Source organism: Cynoglossus semilaevis, chromosome 20 (genome assembly GCF_000523025.1).
Source record: "Cynoglossus semilaevis isolate Cse_v1.0 chromosome 20, Cse_v1.0, whole genome shotgun sequence".
Taxonomy (NCBI): Eukaryota; Metazoa; Chordata; class Actinopteri; order Pleuronectiformes; family Cynoglossidae; genus Cynoglossus; species Cynoglossus semilaevis.
In genome coordinates this window covers 1,833,301-1,855,762 of record NC_024326.1, presented here as the reverse complement: position 1 = coordinate 1,855,762, position 22,462 = coordinate 1,833,301, and the positions used below count along the sequence as shown (strand labels likewise).

Sequence of the window (22,462 nt, the reverse complement as noted above, 5' to 3'; positions counted from 1 at the left end):
ACAATTTCCTGGACCCAGCTTCATGTGGGAGGGGCTTTACGTGCTCACGTACATACACATGTGCGCGCACGTCCACACGCAAGACACATTGTTTATTTGGGGTTTTAAGCGCCTGACACAACGGGTTTGCTATGATATTAGATGAAAAATAGATAGATAAATGTTTTCAATTTGTGGTTTACGTTTCCTATTGGCTGTACAGTTTTTACACGTCATTTCTATGGTGTATTTCTTATATGATATGAGCAATCCTAAGGTTCTTCTTATGAATTTGTCACAAAAACATTTCTTGTCTTATAGGATATAAGACAATTACTTACATACCAATTCATCAACTTTCCAAACCAACAGCAAATAACACACTGACAATTTCAAAGAAAAAGACACATTTTATTACATTCTTAAAACCACATATAAGGTTTCCCATTGGACAATATATAGAGCTGTGACTCAATTTACTTTTGGACTAGTAATATACCTCTTTTACATTTTGTCTTATTGGGAAAGATAAAGAAGGCAAACTATTTTTGTTTGTTTGTACCTTGTCTTCCTCCAATTTTAAAAAAAAATGGATCACAGACTTTGCAAGACCATTGTGGGGAGACACATAAAAAAACGGATAAATGACTGAAAAAATCATTAGAAAATCACAGCAAAACAAATGTTAAACCCAATAATGACATCCATTTTGAACTCTAAATTATTTTTTTTAACCTTTTCATTTCCGTTTCTTTAATTTGACATTACAATATTAGGACAAATGGGAAGGGTTTGACACTTTTGTGAGTGCAATTCACAAAATAGAACTTACATCCACAGTGATCATGGTTATGGGTCTCATCTTAGGTGCAAATGTGAGAGGAGACTGAGGCTAAAATATGTCACTGGTAATAAAGGGACGAGAGAATACAGCTAGCTCCCTGAGCAGCTAACAGCAGGTTCTCTTGACTCTGCTCATGGACTTCACAGCAAACCCAAGTAAGACCTTATCATTGTCATAGTATTGAAACAACCTTCAAAACATGTTGTTCACTTTATGTACAAGAAAAAAACAAACAAATAAAAACAATGATCTTGGAAACACTGTGACAGATGAACAGGTAAAATGATAGCAAAGACAAAGTGAAAACTGTGGAGTCTTACTGGCATTAAGGCCCATCTCAGGAGTTAGCTGGTGGCTCTGTCTGGCTTCAGACTCGTGTCCGGTGAGAAAGAGGAAAGTTTAAGTGCTTGGTTTTTCAGACAAGTGCTGGGTTTTGGACTAAAGGCGAGAGGAACAGCAAATGTACAAAATAATACAGTTATCTTAACCAGCAGCGCAGGTTTATGTATGACACATACAATGGACCGTTAAATACGTAGGGACAGCTATTGTCCTGGTCTTTCACCAACTGAAACATAATGAGTGGAAAATAATTTGACTGCACCTGCTTTCCTGACTGCTGGTTAGAAAGAGTAGGGCAGACCCTGTGCGTCCCCTTCCATTGAAGAGTCCATGAAGTCGACTTTTTGCCTTTGCTTCATCTTTTTCTTAGTGTCATCCTGTCTGCCAAAGTACAGACTAAAGCTCAGCTTAAAAGCGCAACATCTCTCTCGCTCGCTCTTTATTTTGATCTTTTCGTCCTTGTTCAGACACACTGTCTCCCCTGCTGTGTCACATGTGCAATTTGTGTCCTCCAAAATGCTTACCACATGACTTTACCTTACCCAAGTGGGCTTTGTCATTGGGACAGAAAAGGGTCTCTGCCAAAAAACCTGAGAGTACTGTCACGAGAGGAAAAATAACCCAGTAAAAGATTTGAGTCTGAAAACGCATCTATTCTTAACCCTCTGTTTTCTCCTCTTCCTCCCCATCTAAATACACAATTTTCTCTCTCCCTTTCACACTTTCAAGACTCAACTGAACACACATTATAGTATCTCTCTCCATATACTTATTAGTCACCTATTTACATTCTTATTTAAAATATTTGTGTATAAATGTGTATATAAATTAAAGATAATTTCATCTTATCCTGACTCTAAGTGGCATTTACAAGGGAAGGGGTGTGTGGGACTGAGGTTTCTCATTGCAATAAAAGAGCCTACAAAGGCAGCACCGAACACCATATACCTGTGTGTGAAAGTGGCTCTCAGCTGACTGAGGTCACCCTGAGCCACAAATCATGACATGACAAGTGTCCATTATTTTTATAATAGAGTACATGACTTGTGATCTTGGTCCCTTAGTGATGGTCAGATATCAGATAGAAATGTGTACCTTAGTGAGAAGCTTTAACAGAGAAATATTGACAGAGAGTTGCAATAATAGTGAAACCCGTCGTTGAACATGACTTGGTTCTAACACAGTGTGTAAAAGTTGTTGCGTTCTGGCTTGTGCAGCGGTGCTTACCAATAAAGTACATTCAAAACTGTTTGCCTGATCCACTGTGGATCTGATCATAAATAAGTGCTTGGAGCTGTTACATGCTGAGTGTTCTGCTGTGTTGTTGTTATTCTTTTTTGTGTGTCTATTCACTTGTTGGTAGTGCTACAATATGCAGAGGAACATGAGCATGTGCTGTCTGTAGTGTAAGGTGCTGTTGCCTGCTGGGAAAGTGGAGGACTACTTTGGGATCATGGGAGACAAAGTTTTTAAAAGTCCTGGATTGTCTCATAACTGCTGGTTGTTGAGCTTCAATATCTCTATCCTTCTTTGTCCCTCCTCTCGCGTCCCTACCTCTCAATACGCTTTCTCCATATCTGGTGTTGTGTAGCTGGATGTCTAGCTGTTTGTGGAGTCTGGCAGAGACATCTCGCTGCCAAAAACTTCCCGGTACAGTGGCGGGAAGCTGTAGGCTGTCTCTGGGTGGACCAAACGGAAAAACTCCAGTTTATCGATGTGGAGGTTACATATAGACTTCATTATGGGCAGCTTGGACGTCATCTGTGGGGACAGAGGGAAACGTGAATTACAGTGTGTGTTACGGAGGCGAGTGGAAGAGTTCGGACTGTTGCGTGTGTCTTTACCTTGTCCAGTTTCTCATCAGAATCACCTTTCTTTTGTAGGCTGTGCTGCAGAGCCAGGTAAACCTTTTCCTGGAGTTTCTGAACCTTTTGTCCTTCTGACAGCCAGGGTCGGTCTGTGGAAAAAACAAACAAACAAAAAAAAAAAAACAGTTAAAAAAGCAGGTGGAAAATAAACCTGTTAAACCAAGAGTACCTGAAATGCTCCTCTTCAAAATTAACAGATCTGTTTGCTCTTAAATACAGGGCGAAAAGACTTGCTGCCTGACTAACATGTGACAAGGAGAAAAGAGAGAATAATCACCAGGCGATATGAGGACAGCAGCACTGAACAGAGCAATCTCCTCATCTGACAGCTCTAGACGGCACAGTCCTTTTCCGAGGTCAAATACTGCACTGACAAGGTCATCACAACCTGCACAAACACAGAATAATTTTTATAAAAACTGTCACAATAGATTAACTATACAGGTCAATTCTTCAAGAGTAAAAGTGTTAAAGTGTCTACAGCTTTCCCTGTTGATATTTTGGTCTGACATTAAAAATAGACAGGGAAACATTAATAAAGACTAGCAGCTCAAAATGATATTAAGCTAAAATACATCTTCTCCTTTAGAGATTTTTTCTGATTTCTTGTTGTTTATTTGTATTTGTTTCCACCTGGTCAACTCTTTGATTTGAGCTCATAAAATTGTGTTGTTTGCTCTGAATCTTCAATAACAGTTGATCATATATCTAATGATGTTTATAGCTTAAGGACTGATAAACATCAAGAAAATAATTTTCCAAACTTTTTGGACAAAACAACAAATCAATAGAATTAATCACCATATGGAATAATCATGAAAATACAGTACTGGAAATGAGGAATTATATAATATTTTATAGATTTTAACTCTTTGGTTGCTTTGCTTTTGGTTGGTGCAACTGAGCAATTCCTCTTTTTGAACTTTGAGCTTTTTGAACTTTTGTCTTATTTCCATAACTTCTTAGAGATTGAGAGCATTGGTATTTCTGTTCTGTACATGGAGTGATTACAGCACCGATTTCTTTTAAGATTTCTAATGTGTAAAAAAAAAGGGACCATCTCCCCATAAATGACTGTTTTGTTAGGATTCACACTCACCGAGCGCTTTGAAGAACTGAGCTGATGCGAACTTCCCATTGAATAAAATGTTGCTGTTGTTGACGTTAAAAGCTCGGCACATGCGTATCAGCAGCACCTCCAGGCAGCCTGAAAGGTCAGCCACAGATAGAGGCAAAGACATGGAGAGATGTACAGATGGAGAGAGGAGTGGAAGGAGGAGAAAGTCCAAGATACTCCAACATAAACACAACACACAACAAAATGTAAATAATTTAGACCCAAATTAGTGCACAGTAAATGTATATAACATATATATATTTGAAAGATATATGTGTTGTACATCAGAGAAAAGTATTGAAAGCAAAAAAAAATTCAGTTCAGTTTTTGTTTCCACAATCAAGAAGTTCTCCCCAGTGTTTGACCAAAGTGTGTGTCAATATATTCAAACAAATGAATGGTAGCATTAAGGCAAAGATAGAAGGTTGGAGACAAAAAGGAGAAGGGACAAAAGTTAGCAAGTTTCACACTAAGTTTACTAAGAGAGCGTAAACTTTTTCAGACAATCCAGGATGTATTTTCTGGAGCATCTGGGACGCCACACTGACCTGCTTTCAACAAAATGATCTGATCGTTCTGGCACAGATCCATGAAACCTGCGATGCGTTTTGCGAACTCCACAACGTACTGGATGGCGTTGGTGATGTGGTGAGCACACTGCTGCCACATCCACTCCGCTGACTGAAACAGGAAGAAACAATCTAATCAGATTTGGCCGCTGCTCTGTCAGAAAACAGAGGACAATCGACACGTCTCATCTGCAGAACTAATGGCTGCTGTAAGGCCAGCTAGTGTGTGTTTACTATTGATCTGAACAAAACCAGCCAAAGCAGAACATGGAATAAAAACTGATTCATTTAAATAATAACAATTTACATTCAAAGAGTTAATTTGCCCAATCAAAAAGACTTATGATTAGAAAACTCACCTGGCTGATATACATTTAAATAATAACAATTTACATTCAAAAATCAAAAGGACTTGTGATTAGAAAACTCACCTGCCTGATATACATACATACACATAGTATATGTGTTAAAATATAAGTGCAAATTAAATACAAACAAAGCAGAGGAGCCTTGTTTAGGAGACTGTACCTTGTTCTGAAAAGTACGAGTTTCCTCAGGTGTGTATTGGACCCAGGTGAATCTCTTCATGTCTTCGGCACTGTACTGACACGTCTCCATGTGGGACTTCACAATGTTTTGGGTGATGTGCTCTGTAGGAAAATAAAAAACACACATCAACAAACACACACACATATACACAAATCTTGTTACTTTGTTTACTCCTGGTCGTCAACATGTCAGGGCGTCAGCGTCATGACTGTGAGACTGTGGTTTGGATTAAGGAACTTAAAGATTTGCCTCCATTTCCATACACTTTATTCACTCCACTGGCCTGTTTATTTACTTTTTTCTTTTTTTTTATTTGTTTAATATATTCTCCACCTTCTGCAGGTAATATTTTTTCCACAGCCAAAATAATTTCTGACCATGCTTTTCTTTTCCCCAGGGCGCCCTTAAAAGGCTTCATCGCAGTCTGTTGCTGTTGCCAGTATCTATAAATATGCACAGGAAAATATAAAAGCATTCAGGGTCTTCAAGGTCCCCAGAGACTACTATCTTGTAAAATTCTTTGCTGCTTTGACTCTAGAAAAACCATTTAGCCACTATGACTTCATCTTCCCTTGTAAACACTGATAAAAGTCAACCCTAGTAGCAAGGTCTTGTGAATGAAAACATAAAGAAGAACAATCACCGCTGAAGGCCACTCTAATACAGTCTGTGATACACTCCTCCGTCTGAGCATGAATATAAATAAAGATGAATCTGGAACTCACCAAGCTCTGATATTGAGCAGTCATTAGGCAGATGGTCCAGCAGTGTGTGTGTGTGTCCCAACAGAGGATGTGTGTGCGTGTGCAGGAGCTGAATCCCATTGCTGTCTGCCCCATCCAATACAGTCTGCTGTGGGGAATTCTGATTGGACAATGGCGGGGACGGAGAAGAAGATGAGGAGGACGATGAATTGGAGGTGTTCCCGGCGCTGGCTCCTCCACCTCCTCCGAGCAGCTCCAGGCTGCAGTACTCGTTGGCCTCCTCTGGGGTCAGCGGCAGGTCAAACAGGTCAGGCAGCGCAGCAATGTCATCCAGATCGCTGAGAGTGGAACTGGAGCCACCGCTGCTGTACGACCTGCTCAGACCTTCTTCAACATCCTCACTGCTGCCTCCGCTGCCTCCGTCGTCCCTGGTCAGGGATAGAGCTGCAGAGGCCTCTCCTCCTGTGCCCGTGCCCTCCTGAGACTTTTGGTGCTTCTGCACTTCAGCGTAGAGGCTGTCACGCTGCTTCTTTGACATACGGCCAAACTTTACAGCTGTACAGAAAAACACAGAAGAGAAGGTCCTCTTGTAAATAAAATGTAAATAGTGTCCTGTCTAGTTTGAGATATATATATATATATATATATATATATGTGTGTGTTTAGTTATATATATATATATAAATATATATATGCTATATATTCATGAGGTACATGGTTCAATAAGGGTCATTTTTCATTTCTTGTGTCTTATGTGAGTTTGTAGCTTTAACAATAGTCTCCTAAGGTTTTCTGTATTTAAATAAGAGTTGACAAGATCAGAAAGCTGATATGATAATGGATTACGTTGTGTATTTGTGTGTGTAGAGTAATTGTGTATACTGTTTAAATGTTTTGGAAAAATGTTGTCCTTCGGATCAATAAACAGGGTCTAGAAGAGGGGGTTTTGAAAAGGCGACATTTAGAAAAATAAAGGTAATTGAACCTAAAAGCAGAGTATGGAGGAATCATCATTCATCATTCATGTATAGCACCCCCTAGAGGAAGGGGCATGTACATGTGTAAACACTAACAGAAAATGTCTTGAATACTATAATTTTTAGTAGGATTCTCCAGCAGGTGGTGACACTATTGAAAGACCTGCTTCACCAGCTGTCTCTGAATGCTAGGTGTGTCGACATAATAAACAAGTGTTCAACCTAGTGTCCGCAGAATAATCATTTTTGTCTGCCGTAAATTTGAAACTCTCAAACCTACACCTATTGCTATCTATGTTATTCCTGTCTCTCTTGGATGTCAGTCACCTAATCCGAAGGTACTGGATGTTCCTGCTCCTATATCCAGTTTGCACGGAGGCCCTGCAGGCTACGTATAGACTGTATTTGTTGTGGTGCACTGTAGTGAACCCGCTGATGTGGATCATCAACTGCTGTTGGTTTTAAGTTCTCCTGTCGTCAGCTTTACATTAAAGGCATAGATGTCCTGTACACTGGGCTGGAGAAACTGAACTGGTAACCATGTGCTGGTCAGTGTCTATGCAGAGCCAATAACTGTGGTTAAAGGAAGTAAAATCAAAGACTGGGAGATGCTGCATGTGTGTGTGTGTGTGTGTGTGTGTGTGTGTTATTACCATCTCTGCTCATGCCCAAAGCCAAACACTTCTGTAGGCGGCAGTGCTGGCATCGGTTGCGGTTAGTTCGGTCAATCAGGCAGTTCCTCTGGCGGGAACAAGAGTACATGGCGTTGTTCTGCTGGCTTCGACGGAAGAAACCCTGAACATACAGAAGCAGCATGTTAAAAAACAACAACAACTGTTTTATTACATTAAACTCAACTCTGTTCTTTTTCCTCCTCCTTCTTACCTTGCAGCCCTCGCAGGTGATGACTCCATAGTGGATTCCCGAGGACTTGTCCCCACAGATCTTACAGGGGATGACCTCGATCTGAGCTGCAGAGACAGAAAGACAGTGATGGTGAAGACAGACTTTCATGGCTGGGAATATTGAGACAAGTCACACTCTGCACAGTGGCCAAGAAAAGTTAATCATAGCTGTGCACTAAAATAATGTTGAGTAACAGGAAATGTTACAGATGGTGTCTGTTTCTCTGTCGCAGCAGCCAGTCAGACTGCACCGATTAGATCCAGAATCTGTTCTGTTCTGTCCAACATTAAATCCATGATTGATTGTCGTATATTTGTGATTGTCTTCTGAAAAGAAGGATTTGAAATGATTGGAAAACTACACTTATTTTTGATATTTTACTTTTATTTTTAGCTTTTTGGACATTGTGAAAGACTTCTTCCATTTCTCTCAACACACATTACAATTATTTTACTTTTAAAATTCTTCAGCGAATTATTTCAACACACACGATCTTCCTCCCTTTATAAACCTTGTTAAAAACACAGTTGTTTCTCCCTACAGTATCTGCTGCAGTCCTTGAAAAGGTTGTCCGTGCTTTATCTCCTGACTGACAGACAGCTGTATCTCTGTTTACTCTGAGCTCAAAGAAAGCCTCTGAAACTCTAAGTTTCATATTGGCATTCAACATACTACTGACATATGGCTCCACATGTAGAGACACAGGTATATGTCAGACCACTATGAGTCAAAGGTCAGTCCTTCAGGTTAAAACAAGCCTCAGGAGTCATCATGGTTTCATTATATCCATTTTTTTGTTAAATCACAAAGTACATTAAAACACCTTCCCTCCCATATTTGGTACAACTTACTCACTTTTAAAACCAAAATGGTGTCATCAATAGGGTGTAATAATGAGGCATCTGTTGTATCTCGTATTTGTTTTTCTTATGTTGCAGACAAAACACGGCCAGACTCAGAACAGGAGAGGTTAAGTTGCCCTGAAGTGTTTGTCTGCATGCGGCCCCCGTGAGGGAACAGAAGACACAAACAGATAATGTAATCACATGACACTCACACAAAGACTCCTTCTCTCCAGACTGAAAAACAACTGTGGATGTATCATAAGTGGAAGAACATTTTTCAAACGTAGTGGATTATTATTTGTGGCTCCTCGGTGGCGCAGGGGTGACATACGAAATAACACTCACAGAGCTAGAAAGAATCGTTGCACTCTTAAGTACTGGAAAACACAAGTTTTCCACCTCCTATTTCCCCTTTAATAGCATAGTCAGCTGTCTCTCCTCTGGAACTGTAACTAAAATACTGCAACTGATCAGGGCAGCTGCAGGCTTGCAATGGAAAAATATCTCCCTCCTCGCCTCCACCTCTCTCTCTCTCTTTCCTCTGTTTCTCTCCACTTCCCCTCCACCCCTCCCTCATCTCTCGATTATATAACTCTTGTCTGTGAGCATTCCTCACAACACTCATTCACGGCTCACTCTAGCAACACCGAGACCCCACCCTCCTCAGATACCCTCCCTTCCCACAGGCTGAGCAGTGTTCCAGCCTCCTCGGCATTGGAGGAGTGATCCGTCACTCGGGCGCAGGAGCCTGTCAGCTCGTGTGGACATTCTGTCCTACTGACACACTTTCTCACTGCAGGGGGAGGGGGAGGAGGGAGTGAGGTAGGCGCGATCCCGGCTCTCTGCCGACCACTTTTAAGGTGGAGATGAACAATAATCCTGGCCTTCCTGTAAAAAAGAAACTTCACTAAGGCTTGTAAATTGCATTAGAAAATTGGATGTGTTGCCTAACATTGTAATTATCTAAAAGCGCTGACACTGAGACCAGAAAAACTGCACCTACTGGTCGACTTCCTTTACGTGTCACGGCTTCTCATATATCCATCTCCTTGATTATAGAACATCATGCCCTCTTACAGTAACACCGCCATACTGTGACAGACTACAAAGGCACCTTATATAAGCGGTCGGACTTCACTTCACTCACAGCCTCTGACTAACAGCAGACTTGAATGTCACATATCCATCCCCCCACCCTTCATCTCCCTTTGACATTGAGCTTCTGCTTCAACCCATTCTATTCTGGTCTGCTGCTGGGAGCCAGAATTACACAGATGCCCAGCCACCCACCCTCTTTGCTATAAACACACTTGCATGTTTTCTCACTCCTCTTCTCCTCTGACTCTCTGCTGATATACAGACCAACCAGAAACACAAAAAAACGAGCTCCATCAACCCAGTGTTTCCTTATTTAATCACATTTCTACATTTGCAACCTGATGAGTCAAACATAGACAGGCACTTAAGACAAACTGCCTCCATTAAAAGGTTCTACCTTAAGTTTTAAAATGATTGCTCATCATGTTCTCAATTAATTTATAGCTGTCTCTTAGGCAGTACCAGATGTCCACCCTCCATAAAATAAATATAATAAGTCTATTATTCTCAAACACTTATTTCAACCATAGTTAAACAAACCTTTGTTTGCATACAATGTATATATATATACTGTATATAGTCACTGAAAAGCTGGAAACAGAATTTTCAAAAAAATTGCAATTCATTTTTTGACTCATCTGTTGTGTATTTACGTGTAAATACTGTGGTAATATTACAAGCACTTACTGAAGACAGGCGTAGGCAGAGGTCAGAGGGACACTAGTGTTAAGCAACATTTATTTTAAACACTAAAACATCATGGTGACCTGTGCTTAGACACCAGTCTGAGGCATCTGACCTTTAACCCCCAGGGAGAGACCTGTTCTTCCAGGAAGAGCAAGAACACATTTGTACTTTTGTGCTAACATGATGCACGCAGCCTTCACAGCAGCACTTAACATTTATCACCTGCTGGCACATTTATGCAACATACAAGGAGGAATCATGCTTCCAGATGTACGTAGTGTTTGAATGAAAACCAGACAAGAGCTGTTGGAGAAGCATGACTGTGAACGCTCCCTTTTCCACTCAACAAAACTAGAACAGACATTTTACAAGCTCAGCAACAGGCACGTTGGCCCCTGGAGTGTTTATCAGCTGGCTAAATGTGTAACCGTGTTATCTCTACGAGCCTAATTCTGAAGGGGCGGTGCAGTAAGAAGAGGAGAAAAATCACTGACTTTGTGCTCCAATGGTTCAACTCTGTGTACCTAATGTGGAACAAAAGGGCAAAAACTCTCCAACAGGAGCCCTCTGTCTAACAGTCAGTGTGTCAGTAGAATGACACACAGGAGAATGAAGTTTGACCCCACACATGGTCAGAAATGACATACAACTTGAGGGGGAATTCTACTTGTTTGTTCAACGTGAAGTTCAGCTTCATTCAAACAGGTTCTTTTTTTTTGGGGGGGGGGGGTTCATTCCACAAGTGTCACTCTGGCCTTTAATAAAGAGTTGTGAACAGCAGAGAGGGGGCCTTGTGTATTTCAGCTCTACACAAATCCTGCTGGAGCACTTGTTGTGTCTTGCCTCACAGTTGGGTGTAGTTAGGTATAGCCGAGCACACAAACACATATAACAGGGCGGTACAGCTGTCCCTGTTGTCCCTTTCATTAAAGATACAAGGTTTGAAAATCGGTGTTTACTACACTCTAACTATTCTCACAAAGTCTGATGACATCGATTTGTTCACAGATTAATTAATATCAAAAAGGAAGTACATTATTATTATAATATATATCCTAAGAAAGTCTAATAACCATTAGAAAATATGATTGATTACTTACTTAAAGATTATCTGTCTTTGTTCAGAATGTAGTGTCAGATCAATACAAACAATAGTCTCTTAGATGTCCAGGCTGGAACACATACATATGTCGAATACTGTATTTATATGTATCTAAAAGAGTAGGAACAGCCTGTCTCTTGACATTCTGTATTGTGTTTCAGTCGTCCCTGTTTGTGTAGAGATCACCATCAACCACAGTATAATAAACCTGCCTGCGATTGTGATGACTCCATTATAAACAACACATTGTTTGTTTCCACGCCCCAAAGAACAATGGCTTCACAGTTTATGTAATACCAATCTCAAAAGTTATTTTGTGATCACACTTGGGGCTGAAGTCTGGACCCAGCATATAGACGCTTTCACCACCTATGGATTCAAATCAATTGGCAGTATTTCAAAAGATGCATTTTTTTTTGGAGGCCAAGCTGAGGCCAAGCTGAGGCCCACAGAGGGGACCAGAACAAAGCTAGGAGTTTTCTTAGGCCTACTTCTGTCTGTGTATGACAGGAGTCTCATGATGTCTCCCTCTTGTCCAGTTTACATATAGTGTCACCCAGGAACAGTTTGGCCCGGGAGGATCTTGTATGTAAATACACACACGCAGGTCCAAATGGGTAAAAATGCTGACATGCTTTTCTAGGTAGAAAACATCAAGTTCAGTGAGTAAAAATACAAATTTGGAGCAGCAGGCGAAGAACGGCTGTGCTTTTGTTTACCTTTGGATATCCTGCCGGAGAGGGAGCCTCCCACCACCAGAGGCCCCCCTCTACGTCCTTCTCCCTCCTCCTCTTAGCCCTACTGCCTGTCCCTTTGTGTGCAAAAATTTAATTTACTCTATCCCCTGTTAGCAATTAAAAAATACAACAGAAATATTTTTTAGGTTTGGCCGCGACGTAAAGAAGAAGCAAAGAAAACGAACACATGGAACAAACACAATAACAAACACATTTCCTAAGGCTGAACCTGATTTATAATGAAAATGTATAAACAAATAGTGTCATCACTCCGTTGTTTGGAAAGTGAAAAGAAACATCGACATCACCTATTTAGTTAGAGGCTGCTGTCAGATGGCCATGTGTACAGATGCCTGATTAAAACGGCCTTTTTTAAAATATATTTTAATGTATTTTTGTCAGTTTGCATCGACACTGAAATCTAATATTTATGATATAAAATAATGCTGTTCGGGGAATATAAATGCCTTTGTGCCTGCACGTTGTGCCATCAAATTTTAGCCTTAGCTTTAGAAAATGTATTTTAATTTTCAGATTAAAAAAACATTTTGCATGTTTTCATAGTTTTGGATTACTTTCTAAATCTTAGAAAATCTTATAAGGTAATACTACATAATATTCACAATATTCTGGTTAATTATATTGATATTTATTTTCTACAATTCAACTGAAGCTCAAAACACTGAATGCCCTGACACATGGGAATTTTGAGCAGGGTATTTTGAGTATTTATTATAAAACAAAACATTTGTTAGTTTTCTATTTTTGAAGTTGCAGCCATACTAAAATGTGTTGCCTGTTTGGGTGGGGGCTCCTGAACAGTGTGACGGTAAGTTCTCCTGACAGCCTTCTGCTTCACCACTGCCCAGGTTCAAGTTCACCCAGTGTGGGGCAGCGGGCGTCAGTCTGCGCCTGTCAGCGCACATGGCGCAGAGCTGTGCTGCGCACATACCGCGATGCGGCGCTTCCCACAGCCACTCCCCCTCCCTCCGCTGCTAATGCTGTATAATGTTGGGTGACATAACTAGGTCAGTGGAACAGCCAGGTCCCTCTCCCCCTGTACACTCACACAGTCAGCCATGCTGGCACATTCATCGTCAACATAACAGCCGCTCCAGACTGCAATGACGGAAATCCAACTGGAAGTCCAACCGGAAGTCCGACGGGGTGGAGGGGGGATAAAACATCTTAATGGTTGTTTTAATTTCAATCTTTAAAAAAAAACATTTTCGCACCAGTGAACACTGAAAACAACACTACACAACGTGTGTCTATTTGTCAATAAGGGCGCTGTGCCAAACTTTGATGATTGGCATTTTTCAACCCCCACATCCTCCAACCAATAGAAACCTGATCAACTCGAATAACATCTCATAGATTACATAATTCAGGTTTTGGTTAACAACAACCTCCTGTCTTGCCCCTCCCTCGCCTTATTGCATAACTCCAAACATGGATCCCCTCGTCAAATTCACAGAGGGGCTCTCTCAGGTGCGAAGTGAGTCAAATTTCTACGAAAACAACAGATGTGGTTGACCAAAAAACACGCACAATTTCCACTCTCACATTCTCTCTCTGTAACACGTCTGTGAGATTTCATGCTGAAGTTGAGTGCGTTGATCTGAGCACGCTGCTGCAGCCTGAGGCTCTGTGCAGATAATCCAGTCATGAGGGATTAATGCGCGCCGGGGAGGAAAAACAGGCGCACTCCAAGTGCGACTGTGCAGCCATGTGGTCACTCAGAAAAATGTTGTTTTCAAAAGAAAAAGAAAAATGCTGCCAGTTGAATGTAATATTAAATCCACTTACCTCTCATGGTGGATGCTGTGTTTCTCCAATACTTGACGAGGAAACCGGGCTACATGTGGTGACTGTGGGTGACAGCACTGAGGGGGAGGCAGGCGCAGCAGCAGCCAGAGGACACTGGCTCTGTCAATATGAACTTGGTCCCGGTGCAGACAGCTGTCCTGAAGCACAGCCCCAACAGTACAGACCGACGGGAAAAAAAGCCAAGAAAAATCGAAAAAACACAAGAAGGTGGGAGAAAGGTAAACAAGAAAACAAGTACGCGCAACAGCTCCCCTTTATCGCTTGGTTAAGTCGGAGCGGTCGGAAAGAGCGCAGAAAGTCGCCTTGGATTGCATGGTAGTCGAGTGTGCGCACAGCACAGAGTAGATTTGGCTCAACTTTTCTTTTCTTTTTTTGACAGACTAAGTCCCACGGTGGACGTTGTTCTCCCCCTCCTCCTTCTTCTCCTCTTTGGTGCTATGACTCTCCGCCTGCTTTCCTCTCAGTCTACCCTGCTAACCTACTTTCTCCTAACGTGGACTCTCACATGATCTCACTGCCGACAGCTCACATCACTCCCGGGACCGCGCTCACAGGAGCGAGCTTAAGGTGGCCGGGCCAAGTGATTTGACGACTATCATAATAATAATAATAATAATAATAATAAACAACACAAATGAAGGGGGGATTAAACGAACACGGAAGATGAAACTAATAAACCGTTTTATTATTTCTAAATTTCTTGAGGTTAAGTTCAACTTTATTTGTTTGTTTTTTTAACCATTAGCTAAAAATCCTTGTGCCAAAGTGGTGGGTCGGGGGAAGAGCATGAACCACTACACTTCTGAATGCAAGGCAAGCGCAAATTTGAATTTAAATACCCCTTCAAAATGTGTAACAGCCTCGAACTTCTGTTAACACAAAACCATTATTGCACCTACTGTATTTTTCTGCCTTGACAGTTCTGACGCCTTTCAGGATGTAGCCAACAAATCTGTCACTACAAACAATTATCTTCTGATTGAATTTAATTAAAAACAAGCAGTAGAACTAGTTGCTAGAGCTCCTTGTTTTGCATATACCCTGAACTGTGTTTAGAACATATAATTATATTAGCTATAGGATTTAAAAAATAAACTCAAGCTTCTTTAGATCTCAACCACAAAACATTTAGCTAACATTGCTTTATTTAATTCTCAGTATGGAAAGCTTTTAAAAGTACTGCAGTGAAGACGCCTTTTGGTTCAGCTCTGCAGCACGGGTGTTAAACTAATTTGTGTTCACAGGCCGCATACAACCTGATTAGATGTCAAGTGGACCCAGCCAGTACAATCATAACATAATTAACTATAAATAGCAAGTCCATGTTTTTTCCCCTTTGGTTTCATGAGAAAAAGTACACATATATGAGACATTTATTTGTATTCATTCATAGGTTCATGGAATATAATTTTACAAAAAGAATTTCACCAAAAATATCCTGATGCAAATCTTAGTCTTCTGCCTCCTTTATTGTGACTGTTAGTATTATTTTTTCATTATTTCTATTTTTTAAACTATATTTTTGGACGAGTAACTTTTAGCTAATTGTAGCTACCTCTTCTTTCTAAAGAGATGTTTTTGCTCTGAGCTACAACTCATCTGACGTGTCCTATTACTTTGGTTTTGTTTATCTGCTGCGTAAAAGTGAAATCCTGGCTAAATAGATGGAGGTTGCTATGGGAATGTTTTCCACTCCCATATATATGGAGTATTGGCAACGGTTGCAGCATTTTTCCTCAGTTATTCTCACTCCGTGGGTCTCGCATTTAGAACTGGAGATGTATGGATTGTCTTCTCTGGAGGGTTTTTTTTATGCATGAAGCCCAAAGTACTGGCTCTGTGTGGTAAATGTTCACCCTGGAGAGTATGTGCTGATGGAAGAGGAGCATGGATCAGGCTATTTTTTGGGAGGATGGGTGAGGGTGAGGGTGAGGGTACCATAGCGTGTGGCCTTATGATGCAATGTTCTGGCAGCGTCGTTATGAAACAGCATGAAGGCAGAGATTACTCTAAGTAGGTTAGTGGAGCAGGCGAGCACAGAGCACCTACAGTACACTCTCAGATTCTTTTTCTGTTACACACGGAGTCCGCACACACACACTGAGACAGGAACTTACAGTATTTTGTTTTTTCCTCTCTCTTGTCCTCAGTCTCCTCCTTGGTTTTCACAAACACACTCCTACAGCTTTATTTATACACTTCCTCATTTGATTTATTTGAGCCACAGTAGTGAAGTTTATCATAATAGTTTACACTAAATATTGAATACTTCTGCTTTTCTTTGCGTTTCCAGGAAATGTTGTTGCGTGTGCTGTTAGCATCTGCTGTTTTCCCCCCTTTTTTCCTCTTTCTGTTGGCCCATGCACACCTCCTCTAAAGCCCTTCTGTTCTATGTCTCCCCTGACAACGGCAGTGACACTTTGACCTTAGCTCTTACGTAACAGTCTAATAGCACAGAGATAGAGAGCGAGAGGAGAGAGAGAGGGAGAAGAGGGATAACAGGGAACAGGAGAAGGAGGAGGATGTTTCCAGCACATACATCTCCAGCCGACATTTTGTTACCTAATGATAAAGTGAGCGGTGATAGGCAAAGGAAAAAAAAGACAAAGACAGGAGAACCCAGAGACACAGGATGATACCTGAAGGGCTGACAGCAGTGGCTGCATAACAGGAAGCAGAAGCAGATGGAGAAGGGTGGCAGAAATTTGACATAAATAGTTGGAAACTCATGTCACGGCCACAGAGGTGTCTACTGCCCAGGTTCAGTAGGTCCTGATTAACAACATGGACAATAATAGTCTGGGAAATCTGCCTTCACCAAAAGATCCAGTCAAGCTCTCTGACATGTAACAGACCGCAGAATGAATCAATGTCATGCACACGATATACAGTAAAAGGCAGAGTAAACAGAAACGCCTTAATCACAAGCACAATAATAATAAAAAAAACAGCTCAGAACCAATGAATTGCCTCAGTATATAAGATGTCGCCCTCTTCTTTTATTTTCCTTTTTTGGTCGTCTTTTCACACTGGGTTTGGATTTTACTGGGTTGAAATGTTTAGCAGTGGAAAATAGAACCAACTCACAGACAAATGCCAATTATTGTTATACATTTTTAAATAAAATGTTTTATTGTCACCTAGTTTAGAGTATGAACTGCACTGCATGGGTGCTGGACTCTATATAATCTTGGACATAAAAACACCAGAAAACATCTCACTTCTGCTTGGGAGCCATAATGAAGGACAACAAGTTCCTGCATGAGAGAAAGTGAATGTTGCACAGTCCAATGTGTGACATACATCGGTTTTTAATGTTATTTTATTATGTTTTATTGAGTTATTTTAATTTTTAATTTATTTTAATTATTATTATTATTAAATTGTTAGTGGTGTACATTGGCTTGGTGCAGCTCTACCTGAACTGGCCTCAGTGTGTGACTTGTTGTTGGTACAAACATTCTGAGTGCTGGATCAGATAAATCACTCAAATGTAGGTCCGTCACATTAGTTTTACTGCAGTGCAGAGGCCCTTTTTCAGACTGTCCCTTCAACCTATAGACAACAGTGATTCCTTGAATTTCAGACAAGCAGGCATTTTGTTGTTGTGCAGAACGTCTTGTTGTGAGCAACGGAATAAGGTTTCTCCTGACTCAGATCAAAAGCCTGTGTAGCCTTGTGACTCCCCAGGGTTGAATTTAAAGGCCTCGCACACATCAAAGAGTCTTTGTGGGGATGAGGGACCAACTGTAACTGATTGGCCGCACATGGTTTCACTGAGGCCCCATGGCCAGCTCCTCTGTCTCAGCAGCATCAGCTCTTTACATTCCAGCCCAGTTATTCACACTGCGCAACAACGTAAATGGTTCGTACGAATTCGGCACATGAAACAATCTCTGTCTTCATTTCCTTTGTGATTCTAATTTGTACTCATTTGTGCATCACGATGTCAAAGACAGCGACACATGTACTCGACACAGCTGGCCATTTACTGAGATTACAGAGCTGTAATCCCTTATTGTTCCTGTTAATCTCTTGCTTTCTCTTAAATAGAGTAACAAATGATCCTGGTGCAGCTTCAGAGAGAGAGTACAGACATTTCCCCCTCTCTTATTTATGACATTACTCGTCCTCCTCCGCTCCGTTCCAACTCACAACCCTGAAACATTTCCATTATTTTCATTTCATTTTCATTCATTTCCTGTTCTGCCTCATCTCCTCATCTTTTCAGCTCCCATTTGATCTCTATATTTCCCACTGATCTTTTTTTCATCACTTTCAGTTTCTCTTCATCAGCTCCGTGGCACTGAGATTTAATAACTACTCCGAGTGATTAAAATATGAGTTCAAAGAACAATCAGCAGACGGTGTTGACTCTAACGATGTCATCACCTGGTAGTTTTGTGATAATTCAGACCAAACCTTTACCTGTTAACCCACAGAAACAACTGACAGATGAATAAATACCTAATAACGACCCGTGGCTCCAGCCCCTGGCTGCGTCCTTGCTCTCCTGGCTACCTGACCCTCTGCACAGCTTGCTCTGAATATTCAACACCTCACACATGGTCTCAGTGTCTTCTGTAAAGGAGGAAGTGTAAATTCTGTTAATAATCCTTTTGCATGTATATTTCTTCACCCTAACCGAGTGCATCCCAGGAATGTTCAGGGCATATAAGGCTCTGAAAGCTTATCTGTGTAGAATGCCACTCATCGCAGTCACGTCTGTGAAGGGAGAGTTGAATCGAGGGCAGCAGGACTTGGTTGTTTTTCCAGGATCTAATCCTCATGACCTGATTTCATCTTGGAGAACCTGACACAACCTTTTTGACAACAGACTGCACTACTTGCACTACTTACAGACACAGGAGGAGCCATTTTTGGTTGCTTTGTATAACACAATCTTTTGTTGCATGCATGACGTGAGTCATGAAGACATTTCATAGAGAAGACCTGTTATGTAAGACGTTTGGTGTTGTTTCAAGTATAGCACAGTCTCCGGGACATTATGTTCACGGAGAGAGGCGAGATCATTTATTTGCTGAAGAGCAAATAAATGATCACGTTAAAGACGTGAAAATATGTTCACGTCTTTAACGTGGTAGACTACTGTATTACTGTGACAGGCTGATGAACAGCTGGAACAGTTGACTCATTCAAACAGAGCTGGTTGGTGGCAGTAGCACAACTAAAAGGTCGCATTACGTCTTTAAAACCTATAGAAAACAGTACTTGTAGGGAGAGGATCAACCCATGGCTGAGTCTCAGAAGAGACAGATTATCATAAAATATACACACAAAAAACATTATCACAGGGTGCAGCTCCACTGAATACTACGTACTCAGTGTTATTTCTAGTATATTATTCTACCTTAACATGTTTTGCAGACATTAAACGAATATTAAACAATAAAATTGTACTAATGCACTCAACTTATTGACTATGGTGTTTAAAAGGTGTCAACAGCACCCTCTGCAGACGAGGGAGGGCGCTACACGCTGTGTTTGCGAACAAAAACGTCTAAGAGGATCATTTTATAAAATGTCCAGAGTAACACAGGACTGATGGGTCTTTTTTTATTGTTGTATCTTCATTAAAATCTGTAATAATAATACTGTGGTGTTTGCAGTCAATATGACGGTAATTTATCTAATGTTTGTGTCCATCTTTAAAGACAATTACTGCAGTGCACTCCTCCTATTTGCACAACAGAACTTCGTTAACTGACTGAACTTCTCCGGCCAACGTAGACCAGCAGAGGAAGAGAAGTTCTTTGTTATTATTTCCAGTAGTCATAAGAGCTTCTCTTCTCTCGACTTTGACTTTGTCTTTGTCTGGAAAACGGTGACAGAGTTGTTCCCATGTTTAAATTTCCACAGTATGGCCTGACATGTCTCGACCAACACAATGTCTCCTGTCTGTCCCACCCTTTTACATATTTCCTTCTTTGTTCTTAACATCCACTCACACCCGTGCATGAATACAGGGAGGACCCTGTGGCGCTAACATGTTCACAGCACCATGTCTTTAATAAAGGAAAAAAAAAATTAGAGAGAAAAAAACTGGGGACAACTGTTATTTATCAGTGTGTTTACTTTAGTGACAGCACAGGCCTGGTTGCGTTATTGTGAAGGACCTGCACAGTTTCTGCCTGTGTCAACATTATCATAGCAATCTGACTCGAACTCAAATATGTGCCATGTAAAGATGTGGTCAGAGTAGAGAACACGTTGCCAAGGCAACTGGGCTGTGTTTGTCTCCTCGGTGAATCAATATGTTTTGCCATGTGAACATGACCCAGTTACACCCAGGGGAGTGTTAATGCATAATCACAGCCTACATGCAAGGATGCTGTGTATGTGCCACATGTAATCACACATGAGAGCAGACAGCATATGTTTGTATTCACAGGTAGATCGCTTGCATGTAGGTTTTTTGCAACATTTAATAATGATGTTGCAAGTTGTATTTGAATACCCCTCACCATTAACATTCCTGTCCAAACATGTTAGAAGAACATATGGTTATCATGAAACACCGTGATCCAGCGTCGTAGACTCAGTACAGATATGGACTGAATTCACCAATATAGTTCATCCTAAAATCTATGATGTTGACTGTTTGTGTTACTTTGGTTGGTGGTGATAGCGTGCCTTTTAACAGCCCGTTAGCTGTTAGCATGCAACAAAATATGTTCTTTCTATTGACTTCATTAATTCAGATATAGGGATGTTGTCTTACAGAAAGATCATCAGTCCAACTCCATTCTGCATGTGTGAATAGAACTAATCCTAATCCGGCTTCTCCAAGTCCAAAACTAATTCAGCATTACATTAATTTGACTCTATAAATCTGCTAAAATGCTGCTTTAAAACAACTTCACTCCTCTAAAAGGAAATCATTTGAGTATTAAATAAGGTTAAGGTTAAAGAAACACCAGTCTTGGACTTTGGGGTGGTGCATATAGACTAACACTGTAGTTTAGTTTTCTCCTCTGTCATGGAAACACTGTGGTATTTATAAAAAAGAAGAATTTCCTCTGTTGCCACAGGCAAGGTGACAATGTCCAGAGGAAAATGTTAGATGTCAGAAACGTCTGCAGATAGACGTGTTTATGGACAGAGAGAAAACCACTCTACTACCCTTCACGTTTCCTCAAATGTGCCTATTGTTTCATCTTGCTTCCCTAATCTTTTGGTCCAGTGACCTGACGTTGTTTTGTGTTTTTATCTACAGACTGCACAGCCATGTAGTCTTTATCAGACTCTCCTTTCACCTCGCTATTCAAACTCATTATTACATATTTCAGCCGTTTCCTCTCGTATCTTCAACACTTTCATCAAACAGCTCATCCTGATGCCTCACTGCACAGTGTTGTTGTTGTTTGTTTGTTTTTTAATAATGATGTAAATTTAGCATAGCGTAGATGTAATGATTCAGAATTCAGTTCCTCTACAGTCGGCTGGATGACTCACTGAGGCACAGTGAGTAGAAACAGAGCCATCTAGTGTCGGGTCTGTGCTACAACATGCGGCGCTTATGTAATATTTGGTGACGGCTGTTAAAGATTAAGTATCCACGATTCTTCGTCGTTACTGTCGTAGGGCTGCACATGGTTAGTCACAAGTTGATTATTTATTGCATTTACAAATGGCGGATGAATGAAAGGACTGTTCTTTATTCTGCATGACAAACACATGCAGACACAATGAGAAAGGGAGAAGGAGAGAGGGAGAGAGGGAGGGGGGAGACAGGAGAAGTTTGTTTGACAGTGTCTCTGCCAAAGCAGTCACACAGTAACACTGACACAGTTTCTTCACTGCTCTCCCAAAATGTCTTGGATCAGGGATCGACAAACTCCCACAAGTATTATGCAATTGCTGGAGCATTATGTAATCCATCAACACAACAGAAACCAGGAGCAAATCAGAGCTGCAGATCCATATGGCACAGCTGAATCATCCGATTTCAATGACATTTGTGAAAGTGCAAAATAACTTTGTTGTTCAGCTGATGTGTGCTTTGCATAATTGCTGATATGGAGGATGTAAGTGTCGCTGTCATCAACAAAGCAGCATACGGTGCTGCCTGTTTTCAGACTCAGGAGATAATAAAGGGGAAACTGGAGGCCTGTGCAGAAAGTCTGCATTGCGTCACAGTGGGGGAGCGCAGGAAAAATGGAGAGAAAGGGGGAGAAAACAGGGGCACACCGAGGGGAGAGATGGGTGTGTCTTCACTGACCTAGTTTAGGATGTGAAGCCCCCCCACACTCACAGCCTTCATCCAGCCACCACCCTGCCTCAGTAC

The 22,462-nt window shown here is 41.1% G+C and overlaps 1 protein-coding gene across 2 annotated transcripts; it reads right to left on the bottom strand.

Moving 5' to 3' along the window:
* Positions 1 to 369: 369 nt before the first annotated feature.
* On the bottom strand, positions 370 to 14,688 carry rorcb (RAR-related orphan receptor C b). 2 transcript variants are annotated; one of them, XM_025066297.1, is made up of 11 exons: positions 14,134 to 14,688; positions 8,711 to 9,588; positions 7,835 to 7,920; positions 7,603 to 7,744; positions 5,994 to 6,527; positions 5,248 to 5,369; positions 4,699 to 4,831; positions 4,133 to 4,240; positions 3,311 to 3,421; positions 3,010 to 3,122; positions 370 to 2,926 (listed from the first exon to the last, which is right to left on the bottom strand). In XM_025066297.1, exons 4-11 carry the CDS (start codon positions 7,709 to 7,711, stop codon positions 2,765 to 2,767), a joined length of 1,392 nt encoding a protein of 463 aa, XP_024922065.1. In that variant the 5' UTR covers positions 7,712 to 7,744; positions 7,835 to 7,920; positions 8,711 to 9,588; positions 14,134 to 14,688; the 3' UTR covers positions 370 to 2,764. The 2 variants fall into 2 exon arrangements, with proteins under 2 accessions (XP_024922065.1, XP_008331996.1); XM_008333774.3 differs by lacking the exon at positions 8,711 to 9,588.
* Between the last annotated feature and the right edge of the window lie 7,774 nt (positions 14,689 to 22,462).